This window comes from Rhinoderma darwinii, unplaced genomic scaffold, assembly GCF_050947455.1.
Source record: "Rhinoderma darwinii isolate aRhiDar2 unplaced genomic scaffold, aRhiDar2.hap1 Scaffold_484, whole genome shotgun sequence".
Classification (NCBI taxonomy): Eukaryota; Metazoa; Chordata; class Amphibia; order Anura; family Rhinodermatidae; genus Rhinoderma; species Rhinoderma darwinii.
The window spans coordinates 29636-52168 of NW_027464030.1; the positions used below are offsets into that span (position 1 = coordinate 29636).

Below are 22533 nucleotides of genomic sequence, written 5' to 3' on the forward strand. Positions count from 1 at the left end.
TAATACAGGATATAACTCAGGATCACTACAGGATAAGTAATGTATGTACATAGTGACTCCACCAGCAGAATAGTGAGTGCAGCTCTGGAGTATAATACAGGATATAACTCAGGATCACTACAGGATAAGTAATGTATGTACATAGTGACTCCACCAGCAGAATAGTGAGTGCAGCTCTGGAGTATAATACAGGGTGTAACTCAGGATCAGTACAGGAGAAGTAATGTAATGTATGTACACAGTGACTCCACCAGCAGAATAGTGAGTGCAGCTCTGGAGTATAATACAGGATGTAACTCAGGATCAGTACAGGATAAGTAATGTAATGTATGTACACAGTGACTCCACCAGCAGAATAGTGAGTACAGCTCTGGAGTATAATACAGGATGTAACTCAGGATCAGTACAGGATAAGTAATGTAATGTGTGTACACAGTGGCTCCACCAGCAGAATAGTGAGTGCAGCTCTGGAGTATAATACATGATGTAACTCAGGATCAGTACAGGATAAGTAATGTAATGTATGTACACAGTGACTCCACCAGCAGAATAGTGAGTGCAGCTCTGGAGTATAATACAGGATATAACTCAGGATCAGTACAGGATAAGTAATGTAATGGCACTTTATCCACCTTTCTGAATTTCCCGTATGATCTAATGTGATGTATTTAAGGTGACGCCATTATAATGGTTATTTTCCATTCAGTCATAGTGGATTTTTCATATATTATCATTTATAATATACTGACCTGTAATAGTTCTTGGAACTTTCTTAGAGGAAGGATTCTATTACTACTTTTTCCTGAAATGATACACCTTAAACCCAAAAAGCTGATTTCTGACGTAATAAACCCGGATAATAGAGCCTAAAAAAAAGTGAGGGGTCCACACAAAACGACCATGGGAATAATATGGTTCTGTCAGGCACCTGTGACTGCCCAGCAGTAGTTGAACTACAGCTCCCAGCATGCCTTGCCAGACTCACGTTGCTTATCCGAGTCAGAGGATGGAGCAAAGCATGCCGGGACCTGTAGTTCACACTAGCCGAAGAGCCGAAATGTGTTATGACACAATGAAACCATCCTGTTTGTGTCACCAGACTTTGAATTTTGTTATTTTAATGACACAATCACAAAATTGTCACCTAACCTCCGAGGTCTTACATATCAGGAGGAACAGTCCAAGAGGGCCGCCTCAGAAATGTCACAGACTTGGCTTCGGAAGGTGCAGCAAGATGGCTGACCGGAGACAGCTGAGGAGTAACGTAAACTGGAAATGGCGTTGCATTAGAGTCACATGATACCGGAAGCGGAAGTCTTTGTGTTTACAGGCAGAGTTTGTTGTGGTCGCTGAGAGCCGTGAGATGGGTTGTGACGGAGGAACCATCCCCAAGCGCCACGAGCTGGTGAAAGGGCCTAAGAAGGTGGAGAAGGTGAGGACGGGGTGGGGTACAAATCCTGGCTCCTAAGCTGTGGTGGCACCACAAGACCCAGCATGCCAGGGGCTGAAGAGTGGTATGCTGCTAATATATGACTTGTGTCGTTTGCTGCCCCCCTTTTCCTTGCGTCCGCCCTCGCTGCCCCCTTCTCGTTTCCTCCGCCCTCGCTGCCCCCTTCTCGTTTCCTCCGCCCTCGCTGCCCCCCCTTCTCCTCCTTGCCTCCCCTTCTCCTCCTTGCGTCCGCCCTCGCTGCCCCCCTTCTCTTTGCGTCCGCCCTCGCTGCCCCCCCTTCTCCTCCTTGCCTCCCCTTCTCCTCCTTGCCTCCGCCCTCGCTGCCCCCCTTCTCCTCCTTGCCTCCGCCCTCGCTGCCCCCCTTCTCCTCTTTGCGTCCGCCCTCGCTTGCCCCCCCTTCTCCTCTTTGCCTCCGCCCTCGCTTGCCCCCCTTCTCCTCTTTGCGTCCGCCCTCGCTTGCCCCCCTTCTCCTCTTTGCGTCCGCCCTCGCTGCCCCTCTTCATGCCCTGTGCTATACAGCAATGTACCTGCGAAGGGTGGGGGGGGGGTCTGGGAAAGCTGGGTAACCCAGCGGGAGCTAAAATTGCATCCATGTTGTCACCCAGCTTTCCCAGGACCAGATCTTATGAGTGGGATTACGTCAGGTCATGTTAGACTTCAGGACGTCTTGTTTTCTGGGGATTTGTGTCTTTCTGAGGGGAAATACCTCTTTACATTTACAGGAGCTGCAGTCGGTGCCCCATGAATGGAGGAGCGTCCTGGACGTCCCGTCTGACCGTCTCGTGCCTCAACGTTGTTTCTTGTCTGTTTCAGATTGATAAGAACGCAGAGCTGGTCGCCCGCTGGTATTACTGCACCCTGAGCCAAGAGAAGCTGAAGAGGCCGATCGTGACCTGCGAGCTGGGAAGGTGCGGACCGTCTGTCAGGGCTGAATCTCAATAAAGTTTAATCATTGTATAATTTCTCACCCTTTTCAAGATCACTGATAGTTGTCAATGATTGGGACCATTCTTGTTTACATTCAGAGGCTAAAAACACATCCCCACTTAATACTTCTCACAGCTGAGGGTTTGCTACAATTCTATCCAGTCTAGATAATCTTCTGTGAAATAAACAATATGGAATCCAGACACTCTACCTGCACTGATACAATGTAACAAACTGGACAGGAGGGAGATTAATACAGCTCGCTCACAGCCTTGCTTAAACTGAATACAACTGCAACAAACCCTCAGCTGTGAGAAGTCGTTTCTCTGGAAATAATTTCAGGACCACATGTAAAACCTGCTATTGCAATCTGCGATTACCATTTTCCCTATTGAATTTAATGGTGGAAAAATATGGCGCCTATAGGGGGCACTATTTAAGTTTTTTTTAAAACGCTGTATACCCTCCTACTGCAGTTATATCTGATAACAGATGCGTTACTAAACGCCCATTACATCCGCTCATCACGCCATCGTCTTGTCTCCCCACAGGTTGTACAAAAAAGAGGCCGTCATTGAGTTCTTACTGGACAAATCCCCGGACAAACCGCATGCGGACTCTGCCGCCCATATCAAGAGCATCAAGGTAAAGTTCTATTTTACAGATGAAGGTGATTTCACGTCGTCGTCGTCCAGTTATACTAATTCCAGAAAAGTAGCAGAAGTTAGCTACTTCCTGACCCATCTCTAAAGGAGACATCAACATTGCGGACACCACATTAGGGTTGAGCGATGCATTGAAATATCGATACTAAACCTCAAACGGTTCGATACTAAGCTGTGCGGCGGCAGTGATGTAGTACATGAATGTAGCCACTAGTATGATGCGATGCGGCCGCACAGCTTAGTAATGTAACACAAGAATATAGAGCGGGGCTGCGGCTGTGTAATAAACCATTGCCTCGCTCCTGACAGGGCGCAGCATGAGGTGATGTGGCCGGCGCTATACTAACGAGCACCGGCACTGAACATGGCGTGCGCACTGCAAAACACCCCCTTGTTCTGTCTTCTGACGCTCATTAGTGCAGCGCCGGCCGCATCACCTCATGCTGACCGCGCGCGCACACACTTATTGTCAGGAGCGGGGCAATGGTTTATTACACAGCCGCAGCCCCGCTCTAACCACTCATCTCCGCCGCTATTCCCTTGAATGCTGAGATCAAAGCTGACCACAGCATACAAGGGGAAAATGAGAAGGGGGAATCCCTGTGATGCGATCGAGGCACATACCATATATGGGCAGACAGCCCAGGGTCCATTGAAGGACCCCAGCGCCCTCTGACCATATTTCCTGTTGTTAAGGCATACTGAGGTCTGTCCTAACAACTGCCTGTGCATAGTATATAGATATAACCGTACATTACTATCAGTGTATAGATATAACCATACATTACTATCAGTATATAGATATAACCGTACATTACTATCAGTGTATAGATATAACCATACATTACTATCAGTATATAGATATAACCATACATTACTATCAGTATATAGATATAACCGTACATTACTATCAGTGTATAGATATAACCGTACATTACTATCAGTATATAGATGTAACCGTACATTACTATCAGTATATACATATATGCCAGAACATTAAAGCTAAAAAAATAGTCATTAAAAAAAACAACACATTTTTTACAATGAAGATTAAAATAAGTCTCAATACATAAAATATACGCACATTCGGTATCGTCGCGACCGTAATAACCTGCACAACAAATTTATAGGGTCATTTATGATGTTTAATGTGGGGCGCGAGGCGCGATGATGAATTTTCAACCTCCATGTGCCTGACATTAATAGTAATTAACCCCATCATGTACCTCACATTAACCCAATGTTGTCCATTATGACTGAGGAACATGATGGGGTTAATTACTATTAATGTGAGGCACGTGGAATTTCAAAATTCATCATCATCATCTCACCCTGCGACTCACAACAGACAACGGAAGAACTTTTTTTATTATTATTGTTGGCGAAGTATCGTTTTGGTATCGCAATACTACACTAAGTATCGGTGTCAAAGTCCAAATTCTGGTATCGTGACATCCCTACAGCACATCATGTCTCACACTTCACAGGTAGAGATTCAGTCAAACAAGCAATGTTCATGAAGAGGGAAGGGTCTTCACACAGGGATTTACTAGCGGGGGAGGAGCCTCTGGGTGACCAGATGACAGATTAAGCAGCTCCATAGCAGCTATCAGACAGCTACTTCATGTCCCAGAAGGCAAGAGAAGTCTGGAGCACAAACCGCAAAGATCACAAGAGAAAGTGACTGCACATAAGGAGTCAGCAAAGGCTTATTTTAATTCTTTTTCTTTAAATCTACACAGAATTTTGAGTAACCCAGTATCTTATACTCTAGTCACATCCAGAGCTGCATTTAGAATTCTGCTTGGTACTCATCGTCACTGCACTGATAGACACCCCTAACTGCTTAGCTAACATCCCATAATGCAGTGTGGTTCAATGCAGCATAACCTGGGAGATGTAGTCGACTCCTGCACAGGACCTGCTACAAACACTTCACCTCCTGCAAACATTAAACCAGCAGTGACATAGGAGGTCCTGAGAGCCAACAGGAAAGAAGCAGCATTGTGATATAGCGCATCTTCTCATAATACATTGTGTCCCGGCAGAACGTGATTGAGCTCAACCTCAGTGACAACCCGGCGTGGACAGGCGACAAAGGCAATACAAAAGGTGACACGTATGACGAGCAGCGAGCGCAGTTCATCTGTCCTGTCGTGGGCCTGGAAATGAACGGCAAACACCGGTATGTGCGCAGCAAAACCATTTTGGAGTATTGCGCCCTCTCTAACATTCTGTGGGATTCACTGCAGGATATTTAAAATAAAAACTTTCTAATATACTTTGTGTTTCAATATTTGATTGTTTTAATGTAATCTGCTTGCTGTCAGTGAATGGGAAAAATTCTTCTTTACGTTCAAATACATTCCAAGGCCAAAAAACATCCTCACCGAATTGGTCTCACAGCTGAGGGTTTGCTACAATTGTATCCAGTCTGGACAATCTTGTATAAGCTAAACAACCTCCGACTGATACATTTGACCTGCAGCGATACGATGTAATACATTATCAGGACAGGAGAGATGCATTGCTGATGCCTTAAGGCCACACAGGATTGTCTAGACTGGATACAATTGTAACAAACCCTCAGCTGTGAGAAGTATAAGGTCAGTACAGGTTGTCCGCCTCCGGAAACCTGTAAATAAAAATTATCCCATTCACTGATAGCAAGCAGAGATCTTTTAAAATGGTAAAGAATTGAAAGACCCAGTATGTTAGAAAGTTGCAGAAATGTAAAAATACAAAGACTAAGATTTATTTACATAAAACCCATTTAAAGGGGACATGTCATAATGCAGGGTCCCTTTAAGTAGGGGCATCTACACGAGGTTGCCATTAGTATCTCCTGTAATTTGCCTTAATTTCTTCCAGTTTCTGTGCGCTGAGACAGTGCGGCTGCGTGTTCTCCGAGAGAGCGCTAAAGGAGATCAAGACCGACATATGCCATAAGGTAAGTGTCTTAAAGTGCCCCTCCCTATAGAGTGTATTATTGGAATGTGGCCGCTGTCTGCAGAGTATTTCAGGAGAGCCGCGTGCTGATCTTGTGGGAGGTCACAGACTGAGAGTGACTTAGTGGAAGATACGGGGTTCTCTAGCAGCACAGAGTATTTCAGGAAAGAAGTGTGCTGATCTAGGGGATGGTGACGGAGTCTCTAGTTGCAGTGATTTCACCAGACGGTTGTTGAGCGCTTTTCTGTTTTTGTTCTTGCCATTTTGTACCAAGCTGCGATCATTATAGTAACACAAAGTGGTTTAGCCGCTCTGTAAACGGTCGGATTTCCCCCCCCCCCGGGGCCGTCGCTAAGGCGTCTTGTTAATAATCCTTTATTTATGTTCTGTAACATAATTAGCGGCTCCTCCTCTGGGATCATCGCACCCTGGCAGCGGATTCATTATTGCTCTGCACGGTCCAGAAACGACACTCAGATTAGATTGTGTTACATTATTATTACACGGCTGCCCTCGAGGGCCACAGATATGGCCGTGTACTGCTGCCCGGGGTCTGTTGATGCCTAATTAATGTTTATACTGAAGCCGAACAGAAACACAATTGTGGCTAAACGTTACAATTAAAATTCCGTAACAACACCGAGAAATAGAATCACCATACAGGTAGTGATCTGACCGCAGAGAGGTATATAGATACAGATATAATCCACAGACACAGCAGTCACTGTGTACATACTGATCCTGTATTATACTCCAGAGCTGCACTCACTATTCTGCTGGTGGAGTCACTGTGTACATACATGACATTACTTATCCTGTACTGATCCTGAGTTACATCCTGTATTATACTCCAGAGCTGCACTCGCTATTCTGCTAGTGGAGTCACTCTGTACATACATTACATTACTTATCCTGTACTGATCCTGAGTTACATCCTGTATTATACTCCAGAGCTGCAGTCACTATTCTGCTGGTGGAGTCACTGTGTATATACATTACATTACTTATCCTGTACTGATCCTGAGTTATATCCTATATTATACTCCAGAGCTGCACTCACTATTCTGCTGGTGGAGTCACTGTGTACATACATTACATTACTTATCCTGTACTGATCCTGAGTTATATCCTGTATTATACTCCAGAGCTGCACTCACTATTCTGCTGGTGGAGTCACTGTGTACATACATTACATTACTTATCCTGTACTGATCCTGAGTTATATCCTGTATTATACTCCAGAGCTGCACTCACTATTCTCCTGGTGGAGTCACTGTGTACATACATTACATTACTTATCCTGTACTGATCCTGAGTTACATCCTGTATTATACTGCAGAGCTGCACTCACTATTCTGCTGGTGGAGTCACTGTGTACATACATTACTAATCCTGTACTGATCCTGAGTTACATCCTGTATTATACTCCAGAGCTGCACTCACTATTCTGCTGGTGGAGTCACTGTGTACATACATTACATTACTTATCCTGTACTGATCCTGAGTTACATCCTGTATTATACTCCAGAGCTGTACTCACAATACTGCTGGTGGAGTCACTGTGCACATACATTACATTACTTATCCTGTACTGATCCTGAGTTATATCCTGTATTATACTCCAGAGCTGCACTCACTATTCTGCTGGTGGAGTCACTGTGTACATACATTACATTACTTATCCTGTACTGATCCTGAGTTACATCCTGTATTATACTCCAGAGCTGCACTCACTATTCTGCTGGTGGAGTCACTGTGTACATACATTACATTACTTATCCTGTACTGATCCTGAGTTACATCCTGTATTATACTCCAGAGCTGCACTCACTATTCTGCTGGTGGAGTCACTGTGTACATACATTACATTACTTATCCTGTACTGATCCTGAGTTATATCCTGTATTATACTCCAGAGCTGTACTCGCAATACTGCAGGCTTCACAGCTGAATCTCCTAGTAGTCCATGGTTGCGATGATTTTTTGCACTCCAGTTAGTGTTGTCTTTGCACTTTAGGATTACATTAGACGTCTCTCTCTTTATTGTGGTCTATGGAAGTAGCGGCTGTTCCTATCACTCATGACTGTAATGGAGCGAGCAGTGCACGTGCTTCTCCTCCTGTATCCTTCTCTCTTTCATGTGGACCCCCTTTCTCCCAACAGGTGGGGAACCAAGAATTGGTACCCCCACCTAGAAGACATCGTATATCCTATAGATGTCTATGGCTGAATTGTCCGTGTTCCTAGCGCGGTGGTGAAGCTCCACCCCCCGCTCTATAGTTTATCTATCGCCACATTTATTCTGAATCGGTCGATTAAAAATAAACAAACCCCAAATAACTAACAGGTTTATTGTACTAACTAAATGGCTGTTTAGATCGGTCTATAACCTCGTCCGGCGCGCTGACCTAGTGCGGGTTTCATGTCATAGCCGGAATTGTCCACTTGTAACATATGTGGTTGTCTCTGGTGCTGGAGGGATCGTTGGATGTGCGGAGATCAGCTGTATTTGGTGATAACATGTTTATAGTGTTTTTGCAGATGTAGCAGAGCTGAGTTTGTCATTAGGCACAATGGAGCAGATTTACAAAGACATCAGTCACATAGGATGTAAATGTCAATGAAGGTTCTCAGCACTGGAGATCTGGGACATGAAGTAGGGATCACAGGGCACAGGGGGGATTCTACACTTCCTATCACTTATCCTTCACTAGTCAGCCTATCTCCAGACAGAAATGGCTGATAACAGAAAACAGTAGGTAACTACATTATAGTCTGCTTCTACCCTGGCTGATAACAAGGAATTTAAAGATTTCTCTCAACCACACAGCAGATGGGTGGGAGGTTGACTGGCGTACTGTCCCTTTAAGGATGTGAGTAATGACTGAGGTCTCTGGCCGCAGGAGCTTGCAATCCGAGTCCAGTTTTGAGGGGTTCTTGCAGGTTTCTAGACTTATTCGTCACTCCTGAATGATTGTCCGGCCGTGACTGATCCAATGTTAATGAGCTCGTCCATGATTGGTTGTTTATCTCCATGTGATGTTCACCCATCAGGGGTTAATAAAGTTATTGAAATTCTGATGAGCGTCCCATTTCTGGGTGTTATCGGGTTACATCCTCCAGAGCCTCCAATGCAAATGGCCAGAACGCGACAAATCCGCCCGTTCTATTTGCATTCTGCTCTTCATGTATTGAAATGGCGAAATGCGTTTTACCTCCTGGGGGCGCTGTGCTCACATCACTGCCAGCTCATGGTCGAGTACTCATCTTGGAAATACCAGCTCTGCTTCACCGGGACCTCCACCCCGTCCAGGACCCGGAGTCTGTAACGTCTTTCCAGGCAGTCCGTGACCAGGCCGTAACGACTCGGGTCAAATTTGTTCGCAAATAAATGCGGAGAATCGATCAACCAGCGCAAATCTCCCAGGCCGTACACGCAGATGTCCCTGACGTAATGACCTGGGAAAGCATTTCATGGTATTAATAGTGTTTTCTGGGGATTGAAAAACCCATCCTGACCTAATACTTCTCACGGCTGAGGGTTTGTTACAATTGTATACAGTCTAGACCAGTGGTCCTTAACTGGCAGACAGTGGTTTGAACCAGGACTGTGGACGCCAGTTGTCCAGACCGGTGGCATTGGGCATCTAGGGCAGAAACCCTGGATTTTAGGCCCGGTGCTCCGGATCCTCGGGCGACTGACACATTTATTTGTATCAGTTTTTTCAGGACACCGATACTATGGAGGAGCAGGGAGCTATCAGCTTCCTGCTCTGCCATATTATAGGCTACAGGCCACGTTAGTCCTGAAGCCAATCAAACGCTGGGATACAGTCTCTGTGCAGGCCGGCGCAACGACGTCTGTGTATCGCGCCGATGTACGGAAGGGTGCCGTCTCAGCGTCTCCCAGGCCTGCGGAGCACGTTAAAAAATCTGGCGCATTTTAAGTCTCGTAGCCGCGTCCGTTTTCTAAACTCTTTTCAAAACGGTCGAGGAAGCTGCTGAACGGGTCTAAAACACTTACATTTGGGACTCGCCATGTACGGTACTTTTTTTTTTTTTTTTGGGTACAATTTTTGACAGAATTCTGGCGCTTAGTGAATCTCCCCCCAATATGGCCGTTTTTCCCGGAGTGTTTCTTTAAACCAATCACGTGACAGTCGTGCTCCTATGGAAGTGAATGGCGACTCGGCTTTCCCCATTCACTTCTATTAGATTGTGACTCAAATCACAAAACGGCCGCATCCTGTGTTTTGGCTTCTGGCCGGGGGTCACATACTTTATCTCCTATAAAAGGTACAAAATATAAAACATAGGTTACCGCTGCAGCCCGAGTGGGAGACGCCTTCCTGTTCCCGCCATTTTACAGCTCTGATGTTTCCCCCCCACCCAGCGTCAGGTGTTGATCCTGGAAATTCTGAAAGAAAGAAATAAGGTTCACGGTTTAAAGGGCCGGTAACACTAAAGTTTGAAGATTATAATAGAGGAGCTGCTGATATCAGTCACATATATGATGTAATGTCTCTGGAGGATATAATAGTACTGGAGTGTTATAAGAGGAGCTGCTGATATCAGTCACATATGATGTAATGTCTCTGGAGGATATAATAGTACTGGAGTGATATAAGAGGAGCGGCTGATATCAGTCACATATGGTGTAATGTCTCTGGAGGATATAATAGTACTGGAGTGATATAAGAGGAGCGGCTGATATCAGTCACACATATGATGTAATGTCTCTGGAGGATATAATAGTACTGGAGTGTTATAAGAGGAGTGGCTGATATCAGTCACATATGATGTAATCTCTCTGGAGGATATAATAGTACTGGAGTGTTATAAGAGGAGCGGCTGATATCAGTCACATATGATGTAATGTCTCTGGAGGATATAATAGTACAGGAGTGATAAGAGGAGCGGCTGATATCAGTCACACATATGATGTAATGTCTCTGGAGGATATAATAGTGCTGGAGTGTTATAAGAGGAGTGGCTGATATCAGTCACATATGATGTAATGTCTGGAGGATATAATAGTACTGGAGTGTTATAAGAGGTGCGGCTGATATCAGTCACATATGATGTAATGTCTCTGGAGGATATAATAGTACTGGAGTGTTATAAGAGGAGTGGCTGATATCAGTCACATATGATGTAATGTCTCTGGAGGATATAATAGTACTGGAGTGATATAAGAGGAGTGGCTGATATCAGTCACACATGATGTAATGTCTGGAGGATATAATAGTACTGGAGTGTTATAAGAGGAGCGGCTGATATCAGTCACATATGATGTAATGTCTCTGGAGGATATAATAGTACTGGAGGGATATAAGAGGAGCGGCTGATATCAGTCACACATATGATGTAATGTCTCTGGAGGATATAATAGTACTGGAGTGTTATAAGAGGAGCGGCTGATATCAGTCACACATATGATGTAATGTCTCTGGAGGATATAATAGTGCTGGAGTGTTATAAGAGGAGCGGCTGATATCAGTCACATATGATGTAATGTCTCTGGAGGATATAATAGTGCTGGAGTGATATAAGAGGAGCGGCTGATATCAGTCACACATGATGTAATGTCTCTAGAGGATATAATAGTGCTGGAGTGATATAAGAGGAGCGGCTGATATCAGTCACATATGATGTAATGTCTCTGGAGGATATAATAGTACTGGAGTGATATAAGAGGAGCGGCTGATATCAGTCACACACATGATGTAATGTCTCTGGAGGATATAATAGTGCTGGAGTGATATAAGAGGAGCGGCTGATATCAGTCACATATATGATGTAATGTCTCTGGAGGATATAATAGTGCTGGAGTGATATAAGAGGAGCGGCTGATATCAGTCACACATATGATGTAATGTCTCTGGAGGATATAATAGTACAGGAGTGATAAGAGGAGCGGCTGATATCAGTCACATATGATGTAATGTCTCTGGAGGATATAATAGTACTGGAGTGATATAAGAGGAGCGGCTGATATCAGTCACACATATGATGTAATGTCTCTGGAGGATATAATAGTGCTGGAGTGTTATAAGAGGAGCGGCTGATATCAGTCACATATGATGTAATGTCTCTGGAGGATATAATAGTGCTGGAGTGTTATAAGAGGAGTGGCTGATATCAGTCACATATGATGTAATGTCTGGAGGATATAATAGTACTGGAGTGTTATAAGAGGTGCGGCTGATATCAGTCACATATGATGTAATGTCTCTGGAGGATATAATAGTACTGGAGTGTTATAAGAGGAGTGGCTGATATCAGTCACATATGATGTAATGTCTCTGGAGGATATAATAGTACTGGAGTGATATAAGAGGAGTGGCTGATATCAGTCACACATATGATGTAATGTCTGGAGGATATAATAGTACTGGAGTGTTATAAGAGGAGCGGCTGATATCAGTCACATATGATGTAATGTCTCTGGAGGATATAATAGTACTGGAGGGATATAAGAGGAGCGGCTGATATCAGTCACACATATGATGTAATGTCTCTGGAGGATATAATAGTACTGGAGTGTTATAAGAGGAGCGGCTGATATCAGTCACATATGATGTAATGTCTCTGGAGGATATAATAGTGCTGGAGTGATAAGAGGAGCGGCTGATATCAGTCACACATGATGTAATGTCTCTAGAGGATATAATAGTGCTGGAGTGATATAAGAGGAGCGGCTGATATCAGTCACATATGATGTAATGTCTCTGGAGGATATAATAGTACTGGAGTGATATAAGAGGAGCGGCTGATATCAGTCACACACATGATGTAATGTCTCTGGAGGATATAATAGTGCTGGAGTGATATAAGAGGAGCGGCTGATATCAGTCACATATATGATGTAATGTCTCTGGAGGATATAATAGTGCTGGAGTGATATAAGAGGAGCGGCTGATATCAGTCACATATATGATGTAATGTCTGGAGGATATAATAGTGCTGAATTGAGACGCTATTGGGGCTCCCCTGAACATCTCTCACCTTTCATCCTGTTGAGGGTCACCCAGTAATGCTCGTCCGGACTGTACGTGTCCTGCGACCACTCCAGAAGATCCTTCGCCTTTCGGTCGGTCAGTACAAACTCTACAAAATTCCTGGTCAGGGCGTAGTAGGCGGTTCCGAAGTAGAGCGTGATGTTATGCGGCGGACCAGCCTTCTCCTCTTTGGTGGGATAGACGTAGGACTTCCCCATATGGACAAACTCCTTATACGTGACCTGTGTCCGGTACCTTATGTGCGGCGGCTGGATCACGCCCGGCGTCAGGTTACTCCCGCTCCACTTGCCCTTCAGATACTGTACGATCTCCCTGTTGGTCTTCATGGGGAAGTCTTGGCCGCATAAGTTGATGACGTGTTTCCACGCTACGTCGGAGCGGACGAGATCCTCCATACAGTTGATATCGGCGCGTAGTCGTGAAAACCCAGCGTAGACCACCGTCTCTTGCCGGGAGGATAGGAACACGTTGTGGAAGCAGCTGGCGAGCCCGCGCACCGCCCGCTCGTACGTCTTGGGAGACTTTCGGTCGACGTGGACGCAGTAGATGTTCTGCGGGGTGTAGATGGCGGCGAGCAGCTTTACAAACATGTCCAGCTGCTTATGTATGGTCAGGATGTACGCCAGGGGGTAGTCCGCCTCCTCCGCTGACAGCGGCTCCGTTATAAAGTGCAGGTCGTAGATCAGGGTCGAGCAATTGGACTCCAGGATGATCGGCCCTTCTCTCTTCGGGGGCAGGGCTTCTTGACATATATTTCCCACCACCAGGGCGGCAGGCTTCCCCTCATATAACGCTTTGCACAGTTCTCCGGGGTAGAAGCCGCATTCCTTGATCTCCGCCTCAGCGTTCAGGTCGTTCTCGATTTGGTTAATGTTGTTTATGGCCAAAAGGACGATGGAGAGTCCGACGCATATTATGAACCCTGACTTGGCGCATCCAAGGAGGCTCATTGTCCGCTCTGCCGGGGTATTCGCTTCATTGGGTTTTTTATTTTATAATCCTGTGTGGAAATCCAAAAATAATAACTCGAGTTAAGAAACCTTAAGGCTGAGTTCACACGTCGCAGATTTTCATTGCAGCGTTTAACCTTTTGGGTGAGATCTGCATCAAATCCGCAACATGTGAACTCGGCCTAAAAGTATACAATATAATGTTACATAATAATCACATTACATCTTATTCTCCAGTGCCACCCAGAGCTGCATTCAAGATTCTCATTCTCCAGTCACAGCCAGAGCTACATTCACAATTCTCATTCTCCACTCACAGCCAGAGCTGCATTCACAATTCTCATTCTCCAGTACCATCCAGAGCTGTATTCACAATTTTCCATGTTGTCCATGGAAACAGATTACTTTTTTTCTACATCCAAAGCTGCATTACCAATTGTGCTGGTTGAGGATGTCAGCCGCGTGCCACCAAGCGCACCACGTTTAGGGTTTGTCCACAGATGCCTCAGCATAAAGTTGATATATTTAATTGAAAACAGGAAGTGGCGGTTATGATTGGATGCGGTTATCTTAGATGTCTGTCCGGACCAGAAATCTCAATTTGTATTATTTTCTACACTATTTTCTACACTGCATCTGTCACCACAGAATTATCTATACAGACAAGGAACATCCAAGTTCAGTGAGAAGGAAAGTCCTGCAACCTGAGAGCTAACAGGAAAACAGCCTTATACCCCTAAAGCCCCACAACCATCTCCAAGTAGTAATATTATTAGTTCTTTCTATCTATCTATCTATCTATCTATCTATCTACTCTCCACCATTTATAATATATAAAGGATAATAATTTCTGAAGTGTTCTATAACCAGTGATTAGACAATCCATTATCAGAGACTAAGCACTGGACATGTATAATGCTGATGACATCACTTTCCTCCTATGATATAATGACTGGACATGTATAATGCTGATGACATCACTCCCCTCCTATGATATAATGACTGGACATGTATAATGCTGATGACATCACTCTCCTCCTATGATATAATGACGGGACATGTATAATGCTGATGACATCACTCCCCTCCTATGATATAATGACTGGACATGTATAATGCTGATGACATCACTCTCCTCCTATGATATAATGACTGGACATGTATAATGCTGATGACATCACTCTCCTCCTATGATATAATGACTGGACATGTATAATGCTGATGACATCACTCCCCTCCTATGATATAATGACTGGACATGTATAATGCTGATGACATCACTCTTCCTATGGTATAATGACTGGACATGCATAATGCTGATATCACTCTCCTCATTATATAATGACTGGACATGTATAATGCTGATGACATCACTCTTCCTATGGTATAATGACTGGACATGTATAATGCTGATGACATCACTCCCCTCCTATGATATAATGCTGATGACATCACTCCCCTCCTATGATATAATGACTGGACATGCATAATGCTGATGACATCACTCCCCTCCTATGATATAATGACTGGACATGCATAATGCTGATGACATCACTCCCCTCCTATGATATAATGACTGGACATGCATAATGCTGATGACATCACTCCCCTCCTATGATATAATGACTGGACATGTATAATGCTGATGACATCACTCTTCCTATGGTAGAATGACTGGACATGCATAATGCTGATGACATCACTCCCCTCCTATGATATAATGACTGGACATGTATAATGCTGATGATATCACTCCCCTCCTATGATATGACTGGACATGTATAATGCTGATGACATCACTCTCCTCCTGTGATATAATGACTCGACATGTATAATGCTGATGACATCACTCTCCTCCTATGATATAATGACTGGACATGCATAATGCTGATGACATCACTCTCCTCCTATGATATAATGCTGATGACATCACTCTCCTCCTATGATATAATGCTGATGACATCACTCTCCTCCTATGATATAATGACTCGACATGTATAATGCTGATGACATCACTCTCCTCCTATGATATAATGCTGATGACATCACTCTCCTCCTATGATATAATGACGGGACTGGGTCACTCACCTGTTGAGATCTCCTCACCCCCGGACCAGACCCTTCTGTGCTGCAGACGTCTCGGACGAGTTGTGGGCGCTGTTGTTGTGTCAGGCATGAACAGCAGAGATTGTGTTTCCAAGCACGGTTTGCATTTCCTTTCCGACGGCTCCTGGGGGCCCCTGGGAACACTCGGGCGTCCTTTTGGGTTTCATTAAAAGGGATGAAAGCTGTGCGGGCTGCGTGCGCCTGCAGTAATCCTCACATCACCGCGATCCTTCCATACAAGCTGCTGCACATTAAAGAGCGTTTACCCCTAATAAACAATAATCTGAATATCATTAGTCACATACATGTTCTCCTGCTCATCCTGCTGGAATAGCATGCCAGAATACCAGTAAAGACTGACACTTGATGGACATAAGCGCTTTTTCAGCCATACTTTCTATATAACTAGCGCTGTAATCAAAGAGACATATAATATTATTTCAGGTCATTGGAAAGCTGGGTGACTGACCTTAAGGCGGACGTTATTCGTTGTCACCCCTATGGGAGGGATCGGAAGTGTCAGAATTGGCTTCAGACTAGATGGTGGATTTTAGGGGGATTTCTCTTTACATTCATGTGCGACCAGATGGCCGTGGTTTGAGGTCACGGTCTCACCCCGTGTCTGTTTCCTGATCTTTCTGCGTCCTCCGCGCCTCTGTCCTTTCGTCTTCTCTGTGGTCGCAGGTTTTGGGGAAATTTACCCAGCTTAGAAAAAAAAAAAATTTGCATTAGGAATATTTTACTTATGCAAAACTGATGAGCGCCACAAATGTAAAATCTTCTGCACGGGTCTCGTCTGACGTCCACGCGGGATATGACGGTTGCTAAAAGAAGCCAAAAAGAATAAAAAATTCCCTTCCTTTTCTCCCTGACCGTCAGTGCGGCGAGATCTTTAAGGACGACGACGTCATTGTGTTGAATGGGGACAAAGACGAAATCGAGGAACTGAGGAAGAAGATGGAAGAAAGAAGATTAAGAGCCAAGATGGAGAAGGTGAGGCGGCGGCAGCCGCCCGTAGGATTTATGGCGGTATCCACATAGACTTAAAGGGCCGGTGTCCAGTCTTATCCTTGTGTAGCCAAAGGTTCTGCAACTTTTGAATAGGTTTGCGTTTCAATTCCTCACCATTTTCAAGATCTCTGCTTGCTACGTTGATACATTCACAGAGGCTGAAATCCTGTCGTGGTCTAGTGCTGCTCACACAACTGTAGGTTTGTTACACTATCTGCGTATACAGTACTCTGTGAGCCAAGCGCAGCAGCGGTGAAAACTGCCTGAGCAGCCACTCCATGTAAACACGGAAGGTTTCCATTCACTGACAGCAAACCAAGATCTTGGAAATGGTGAGGGATTGAAGCAAAGTCTGCTATAAAGTGATTGATTCAGCCGGGGCGCCGTGTCGGGATATAAAGGGGTGGAACATTTCAGGGCACATTTATCGAAAAGTGAAACGCGTCTGCAGAGCGGCGAAAGGCGCAAGTCACATGTGCTATTTTTAATCTAGTTCTGCTATATGACGGATTTGAAGACCAAACGCTTTAAAGGGCGGGGCTTTAACTTGCAATGCTTGCGCCAAATCTATCGCGGTTTAGCGCTATTTTTGTACAAAGTACTGGTAACATGTAAAACAACCTAAGGCCCTGTTCACACTGAGGTTTTTTTTTGCAGCCGGAAAAATCGGCCTCAAAATTCCTTCAGGAATTTTGAGGTCGATTTTGACCTGCCGGCAGAACACTCGCCGTGGTTTTTGTCAGGTTTTTTGCGGCTGTTACGCTCCGCAGGAAAAAAACGCTTTCTCTGCTTCCCATTGATGTCAACGGGAGGTAAAAGATGGAAACGCCTGAAGAAAGGGCATGATGCATTTTCCCGCAGGCTTTTTTTTTTTTTTTCGCTTGCAGGAGAAAAAAAACGTCTTTGCCTCCCATTGAAATGGGGGGGGTGTTTTCGGACGTTTTTTTTTTTTGCACGGTTTCCCCGTCAAACGTTTGAACATACCCTTAAAAGGCGGCAGAAAGACAAGAAGCGTCTGGTAGGCCATGAGTTGCGCCAAATCTATTATGTTGCGGGCGCCATTTTGATACATGTTACGCCAAATTAAACGACTCGCCCTCCTTTTTACCTGGCGGTCCGTGCTCCGGGACAGATCTACGGTTTCTTCTCTCCCACTCATATTCTGAAAATGGAAATGTATTATGTGATCTGTTTCTTATAATGCTGAAATCCTCTGTGCTTCTAGAAATCCAAGAAGGCCAAACCAGCTGAGAGAGTCGCTGCGAACGATCACACAGAGGAAGGTAAGACTGTATGGACGTGTTCCAAACCATTGGATGTACTACCACCCTCATCATCCAGGAGTTCTAAGGGAAGCAAAGCAGATATTAGTCATGTGCACGACCATCATCTCGGGGTGCGCCAGTTTTGGGCTTTGCGCCCCTTTGGTTTCCTGGAAGATCCGGCCCAAGGATCGTCCCGTATATTCCTGTTATTATACTAGGGAGCAATTTCTGTCCCATGTCGGATCATCAGGATTTCTGGACTAATGGACTTTTATTTATCTCCATTCTTCGCTTCAATGGTTAAATAGGTTTTTTTCCCCCTCAGTTGCTGCGGGACCCTCCGGGACAACAAACGGAAGCAAAACCAACACAAGGGACAAAATCAGTTTTGTGTCCAGCACCGAATCCACCGGTAAATCTGCCGAGCACAAAATAAATGCAGCTCTGGTGTATAAGGCCGCATTCACACTCAGTTTTTTGCAGGCGGAAAATCTGCCTCAAAATTGGAATTTTGAGGCCGATTTTGCTCTGCCTTCACGTCAATCTTCGCTGCCTTTTTCGCCCGCGGCCATTGAGTGCCGTGGGAAAAAAATGCAGCGACATATGCTTTCTCTGCCTCCCATTGATGTCAATGGGAGGTCAGAGGCGTAAACGCCCGAAAATAGGGCATGTCCCTTCTTTTTCCAGCGAGACGTTTTTTCCCCTCGCAGGGAAAAAAAACGCCTCTGCCTCCCATTGAAATCAAAGGGAGGCATCTTCGGCCGTTTTGTGCCGTGTTTTCCGATGCGGTTTCCGCGTAAAAAAAACTCTGTGTGAACTCCCCCTTATACAGGATGTAACTCAGGATAAGTACAGGATAAGTAATGTAATGTATGTACACAGTGACTCCACCAGCAGAATAGTGAGTGCAGCTCTGGAGTATAATACAGGATATAACTCAGGATCAGTACAGGATAAGTAATGTATGTATGTACACAGTGACTCCACCAGCAGAATAGTGAGTGCAGCTCTGGAGTATAATACAGGATGTAACTCAGGATCAGTACAGGATAAGTAATGTAATGTATGTACACAGTGACTCCACCAGCAGAATAGTGAGTGCAGCTCTGGAGTATAATACAGGATGTAAATCAGGATCAGTACAGGATAAGTAATGTAATGTGTGTACACAGTGACTCCACCAGCAGAATAGTGAGTGCAGCTCTGGGGTATAATACAGGATGTAACTCAGGATAAGTAATGTAATGTATGTACACAGTGACTCCACCAGGAGAATAGTGAGTGCAGCTCTGGAGTATAATACAGGATGTAACTCCGGATCAGTACAGGATAAGTAATGTAATGTAATGTATGTACACAGTGACTCCACAGCAGAATAGTGAGTGCAGCTCTGGAGTATAATACAGGATGTAACTCAGGATCAGTACAGGATAAGTAATGTAATGTATGTACACAGTGACTCCACCAGCAGAATAGTGAGTGCAGCTCTGGAGTATAATACAGTATGTAACTCAGGATCAGTACAGGATAAGTAATGTAATGTATGTACACAGTGACTCCACCAGGAGAATAGTGAGTGCAGCTCTGGAGTATAATACAGGATGTAACCCAGGATCAGTACAGGATAAGTAATGTAATGTATGTACACAGTGACTCCACCAGGAGAATAGTGAGTGCAGCTCTGGAGTATAATACAGTATGTAACTCAGGATCAGTACAGGATAAGTAATGTAATGTATGTACACAGTGACTCCACCAGTAGAATAGTGAGTGCAGCTCTGGAGTATAATACAGGATGTAACTCAGGATCAGTACAGGATAAGTAATGTAATGTATGTACACAGTGACTCCACCAGCAGAATAGTGAGTGCAGCTCTGGAGCATAATACAGGATATAACTCAGGATCACTACAGGATAAATAATGTATGTACACAGTGACTCCACCAGCAGAATAGTGAGTGCAGCTCTGGAGTATAAGACAGGATGTAACGAGTGCAGCTCTGCAGTATAATACAGGATGTAACTCAGGATCAGCACAGGATAAGTAATGTAATGTATGTACACAGTGACTCCACCAGCAGAATAGTGAGTGCAGCTTTGGAGTATAAGACAGGATGTAACGAGTGCAGCTCTGGAGTATAATACAGGATGTAACTCAGGATAAGTAATGTAATGTATGTACACAGTGACTCCACCAGCAGAATAGTGAGTGCAGCTCTGGAGTATAATACAGCATGTAACTCAGGATCAGTACAGGATAAGTAATGTAATGTATGTACACAGTGACTCCCCCAGGAGAATAGTGAGTGCAGCTCTGGAGTATAATACAGGATGTAACTCAGGCTCAGTACAGGATAAGTAATGTAATGTATGTACACAGTGACTCCACCAGCAGAATAGTGAGTGCAGCTCTGGAGTATAATACAGCATGTAACTCAGGATCAGTACAGGATCAGTAATGTAATGTATGTACACAGTGACTCCCCCAGGAGAATAGTGAGTGCAGCTCTGGAGTATAATACAGGATGTAACTCAGGATCAGTACAGGATAAGTAATGTAATGTATGTACACAGTGACTCCCCCAGGAGAATAGTGAGTGCAGCTCTGGAGTATAATACAGGATGTAACTCAGGATCAGTACAGGATAAGTAATGTAATGTATGTACACAGTGACTCCACCAGCAGAATAATGAGTGCAGCTCTGGAGTATAATACAGGATGTAACTCAGGATCAGTACAGGATAAGTAATGTAATGTATGTACACAGTGACTCCACCAGCAGAATAGTGAGTGCAGCTCTGGAGTATAATACAGGATGTAACTCAGGATCAGCACAGGATAAGTAATGTAATGTATGTACACAGTGACTCCACCAGCAGAATAGTGAGTGCAGCTCTGGAGTATAATACAGGATGTAACTCAGGATCAGTACAGTTATATGATGTATCCTCACCGGTTTGTAATGGCTTCTTTTGTCTTTTCTTACAGCAGAACCCGATTCATCAGAGAAGGCTGTCCAATCATCCTCATCATCATCGGCTCCCAAAAGGCCGTTCCTCATCATGGACAAGAAATCCGAGGCGTATAAATCTATCTTCACCTCTCACAATTCTGCCAAGCGCACCAAGGATCAATCGTCCAACTGGGTCACCCACACAGCTTATTACTTCTAAGGAAACGCGGACGCGCCCTCAGCGCCACTATAAGGAAGGACGTTTGTAGAAAGTTTGTTGTGTTTTTCTTATTGTGGGAGTAATGCTTTATCTGGGGCTTGTGAGATCACCCCAATATTACTGGGGGGCGCGGGCTACACTATGGCCTCATACATTGTACAGGAGCGGTTACCACAAATATAATGCTCATCTCTTGTTTTAGCAGCTTGAAGATTATTTACCCACCATGTTCTTAAAGGGGTATTCCAACTTTTACCATCTGAGGGGCTGTGTGACCCGGGACCTTCACCAACTCCCAGAACAAGAAGTCCACACGTCTTCAGCACTGGTCGACCTTTTTCCGTAACTAAGAATCTCCGCCACATGGCCAGTCCGTGCTGCTTCTGGACAAACTATGAGATGGAGATTATTAGTGGCCAGAGTCCAGTGTCCCACCTCATAAACCCCGATGATGTCCCTAAGATAGGAGGTGGAGTGCCCCTTTAAGAGAGTGCTGTAAAGATGTAATGTCCTAGATGGGAAAATTAAACCGTAATCTCATGTTCTGCTGTTTATCCGGTTATTACACAACGAATGTGAGATCCGCCTGTAATATGTCATGTGACCGCCACGAGCTGAGCAGTCCGTGTTATACCAGCTAGACCAGGCCCTGGATACACCGGTAATGTGGCCAATACAACCAGTAGCGAGTGCTTAGATACACAGGTTCAGCAGCACAGTATCACACATGATAGGATTAGATACACCGCTCAGCAGACAGTATCACATAGGATAGGATTAGATACAGCAGGTCAGCAGGCAGTATCACACATGATAGGATTAGATACAGCACGTCAGCAGGCAGTATCACACATGATAGGATTAGATACACAGATCAGCAGACAGTATCACACATGATGGGATTAGATACAGTGGCTTAGCAGGCAGTATCACACATGATAGGATTAGATACACAACTCAGCAGACAGTATCACACATGATGGGATTAGATACACAGCTCAGCAGACAGTATC

The 22533-nt window shown here is 44.6% G+C and overlaps 2 protein-coding genes across 3 annotated transcripts; one reads left to right on the forward strand and one right to left on the reverse strand.

Moving 5' to 3' along the window:
• Window positions 1-1285: 1285 nt before the first annotated feature.
• On the forward strand, window positions 1286-22061 carry LOC142719522 (replication termination factor 2-like). 2 transcript variants are annotated; one of them, XM_075848785.1, is made up of 9 exons: window positions 1286-1432; window positions 2264-2358; window positions 2929-3022; window positions 5091-5227; window positions 5914-5992; window positions 16949-17062; window positions 18306-18363; window positions 18671-18757; window positions 21336-22061. In XM_075848785.1, the coding sequence occupies exons 1-9, from the start codon at window positions 1364-1366 to the stop codon at window positions 21518-21520; spliced, it is 918 nt and encodes a 305-aa protein (XP_075704900.1). In that variant the 5' UTR covers window positions 1286-1363; the 3' UTR covers window positions 21521-22061. The 2 variants fall into 2 exon arrangements, with proteins under 2 accessions (XP_075704900.1, XP_075704901.1); XM_075848786.1 differs by having other exon boundaries at window positions 21339-22061.
• LOC142719524 (putative beta-1,3-galactosyl-O-glycosyl-glycoprotein beta-1,6-N-acetylglucosaminyltransferase 7) lies at window positions 8351-13996 on the reverse strand. The gene is made up of 3 exons (XM_075848788.1): window positions 13000-13996; window positions 10313-10408; window positions 8351-9450 (listed from the first exon to the last, which is right to left on the reverse strand). Exons 1-3 carry the CDS (start codon window positions 13961-13963, stop codon window positions 9230-9232), a joined length of 1281 nt encoding a protein of 426 aa, XP_075704903.1. The 5' UTR covers window positions 13964-13996; the 3' UTR covers window positions 8351-9229.
• Window positions 22062-22533: the final 472 nt, after the last annotated feature.

Bases quoted from the DNA above. Each gene is read 5' to 3' on its own strand.
- LOC142719522 (XM_075848785.1), top strand. From the start codon at position 1,364: ATGGGTTGTGACGGAGGAACCATCCCCAAGCGCCACGAGCTGGTGAAA. The intron at 1,433-2,263 runs GTGAGGACGGGG...TGTCTGTTTCAG, and splicing joins GGCCTAAGAAGGTGGAGAAG to ATTGATAAGAACGCAGAGCT. The intron at 18,364-18,670 runs GTAAGACTGTAT...TTTCCCCCTCAG, and splicing joins GAACGATCACACAGAGGAAG to TTGCTGCGGGACCCTCCGGG.
- LOC142719524 (XM_075848788.1), bottom strand. From the start codon at position 13,963: ATGAGCCTCCTTGGATGCGCCAAGTCAGGGTTCATAATATGCGTCGGA. The intron at 10,409-12,999 runs GTGAGAGATGTT...TCTTTCTTTCAG, and splicing joins GACCCTCAACAGGATGAAAG to AATTTCCAGGATCAACACCT. The intron at 9,451-10,312 runs GTAACCTATGTT...ATGCTTTCCCAG, and splicing joins CTCCCACTCGGGCTGCAGCG to GTCATTACGTCAGGGACATC.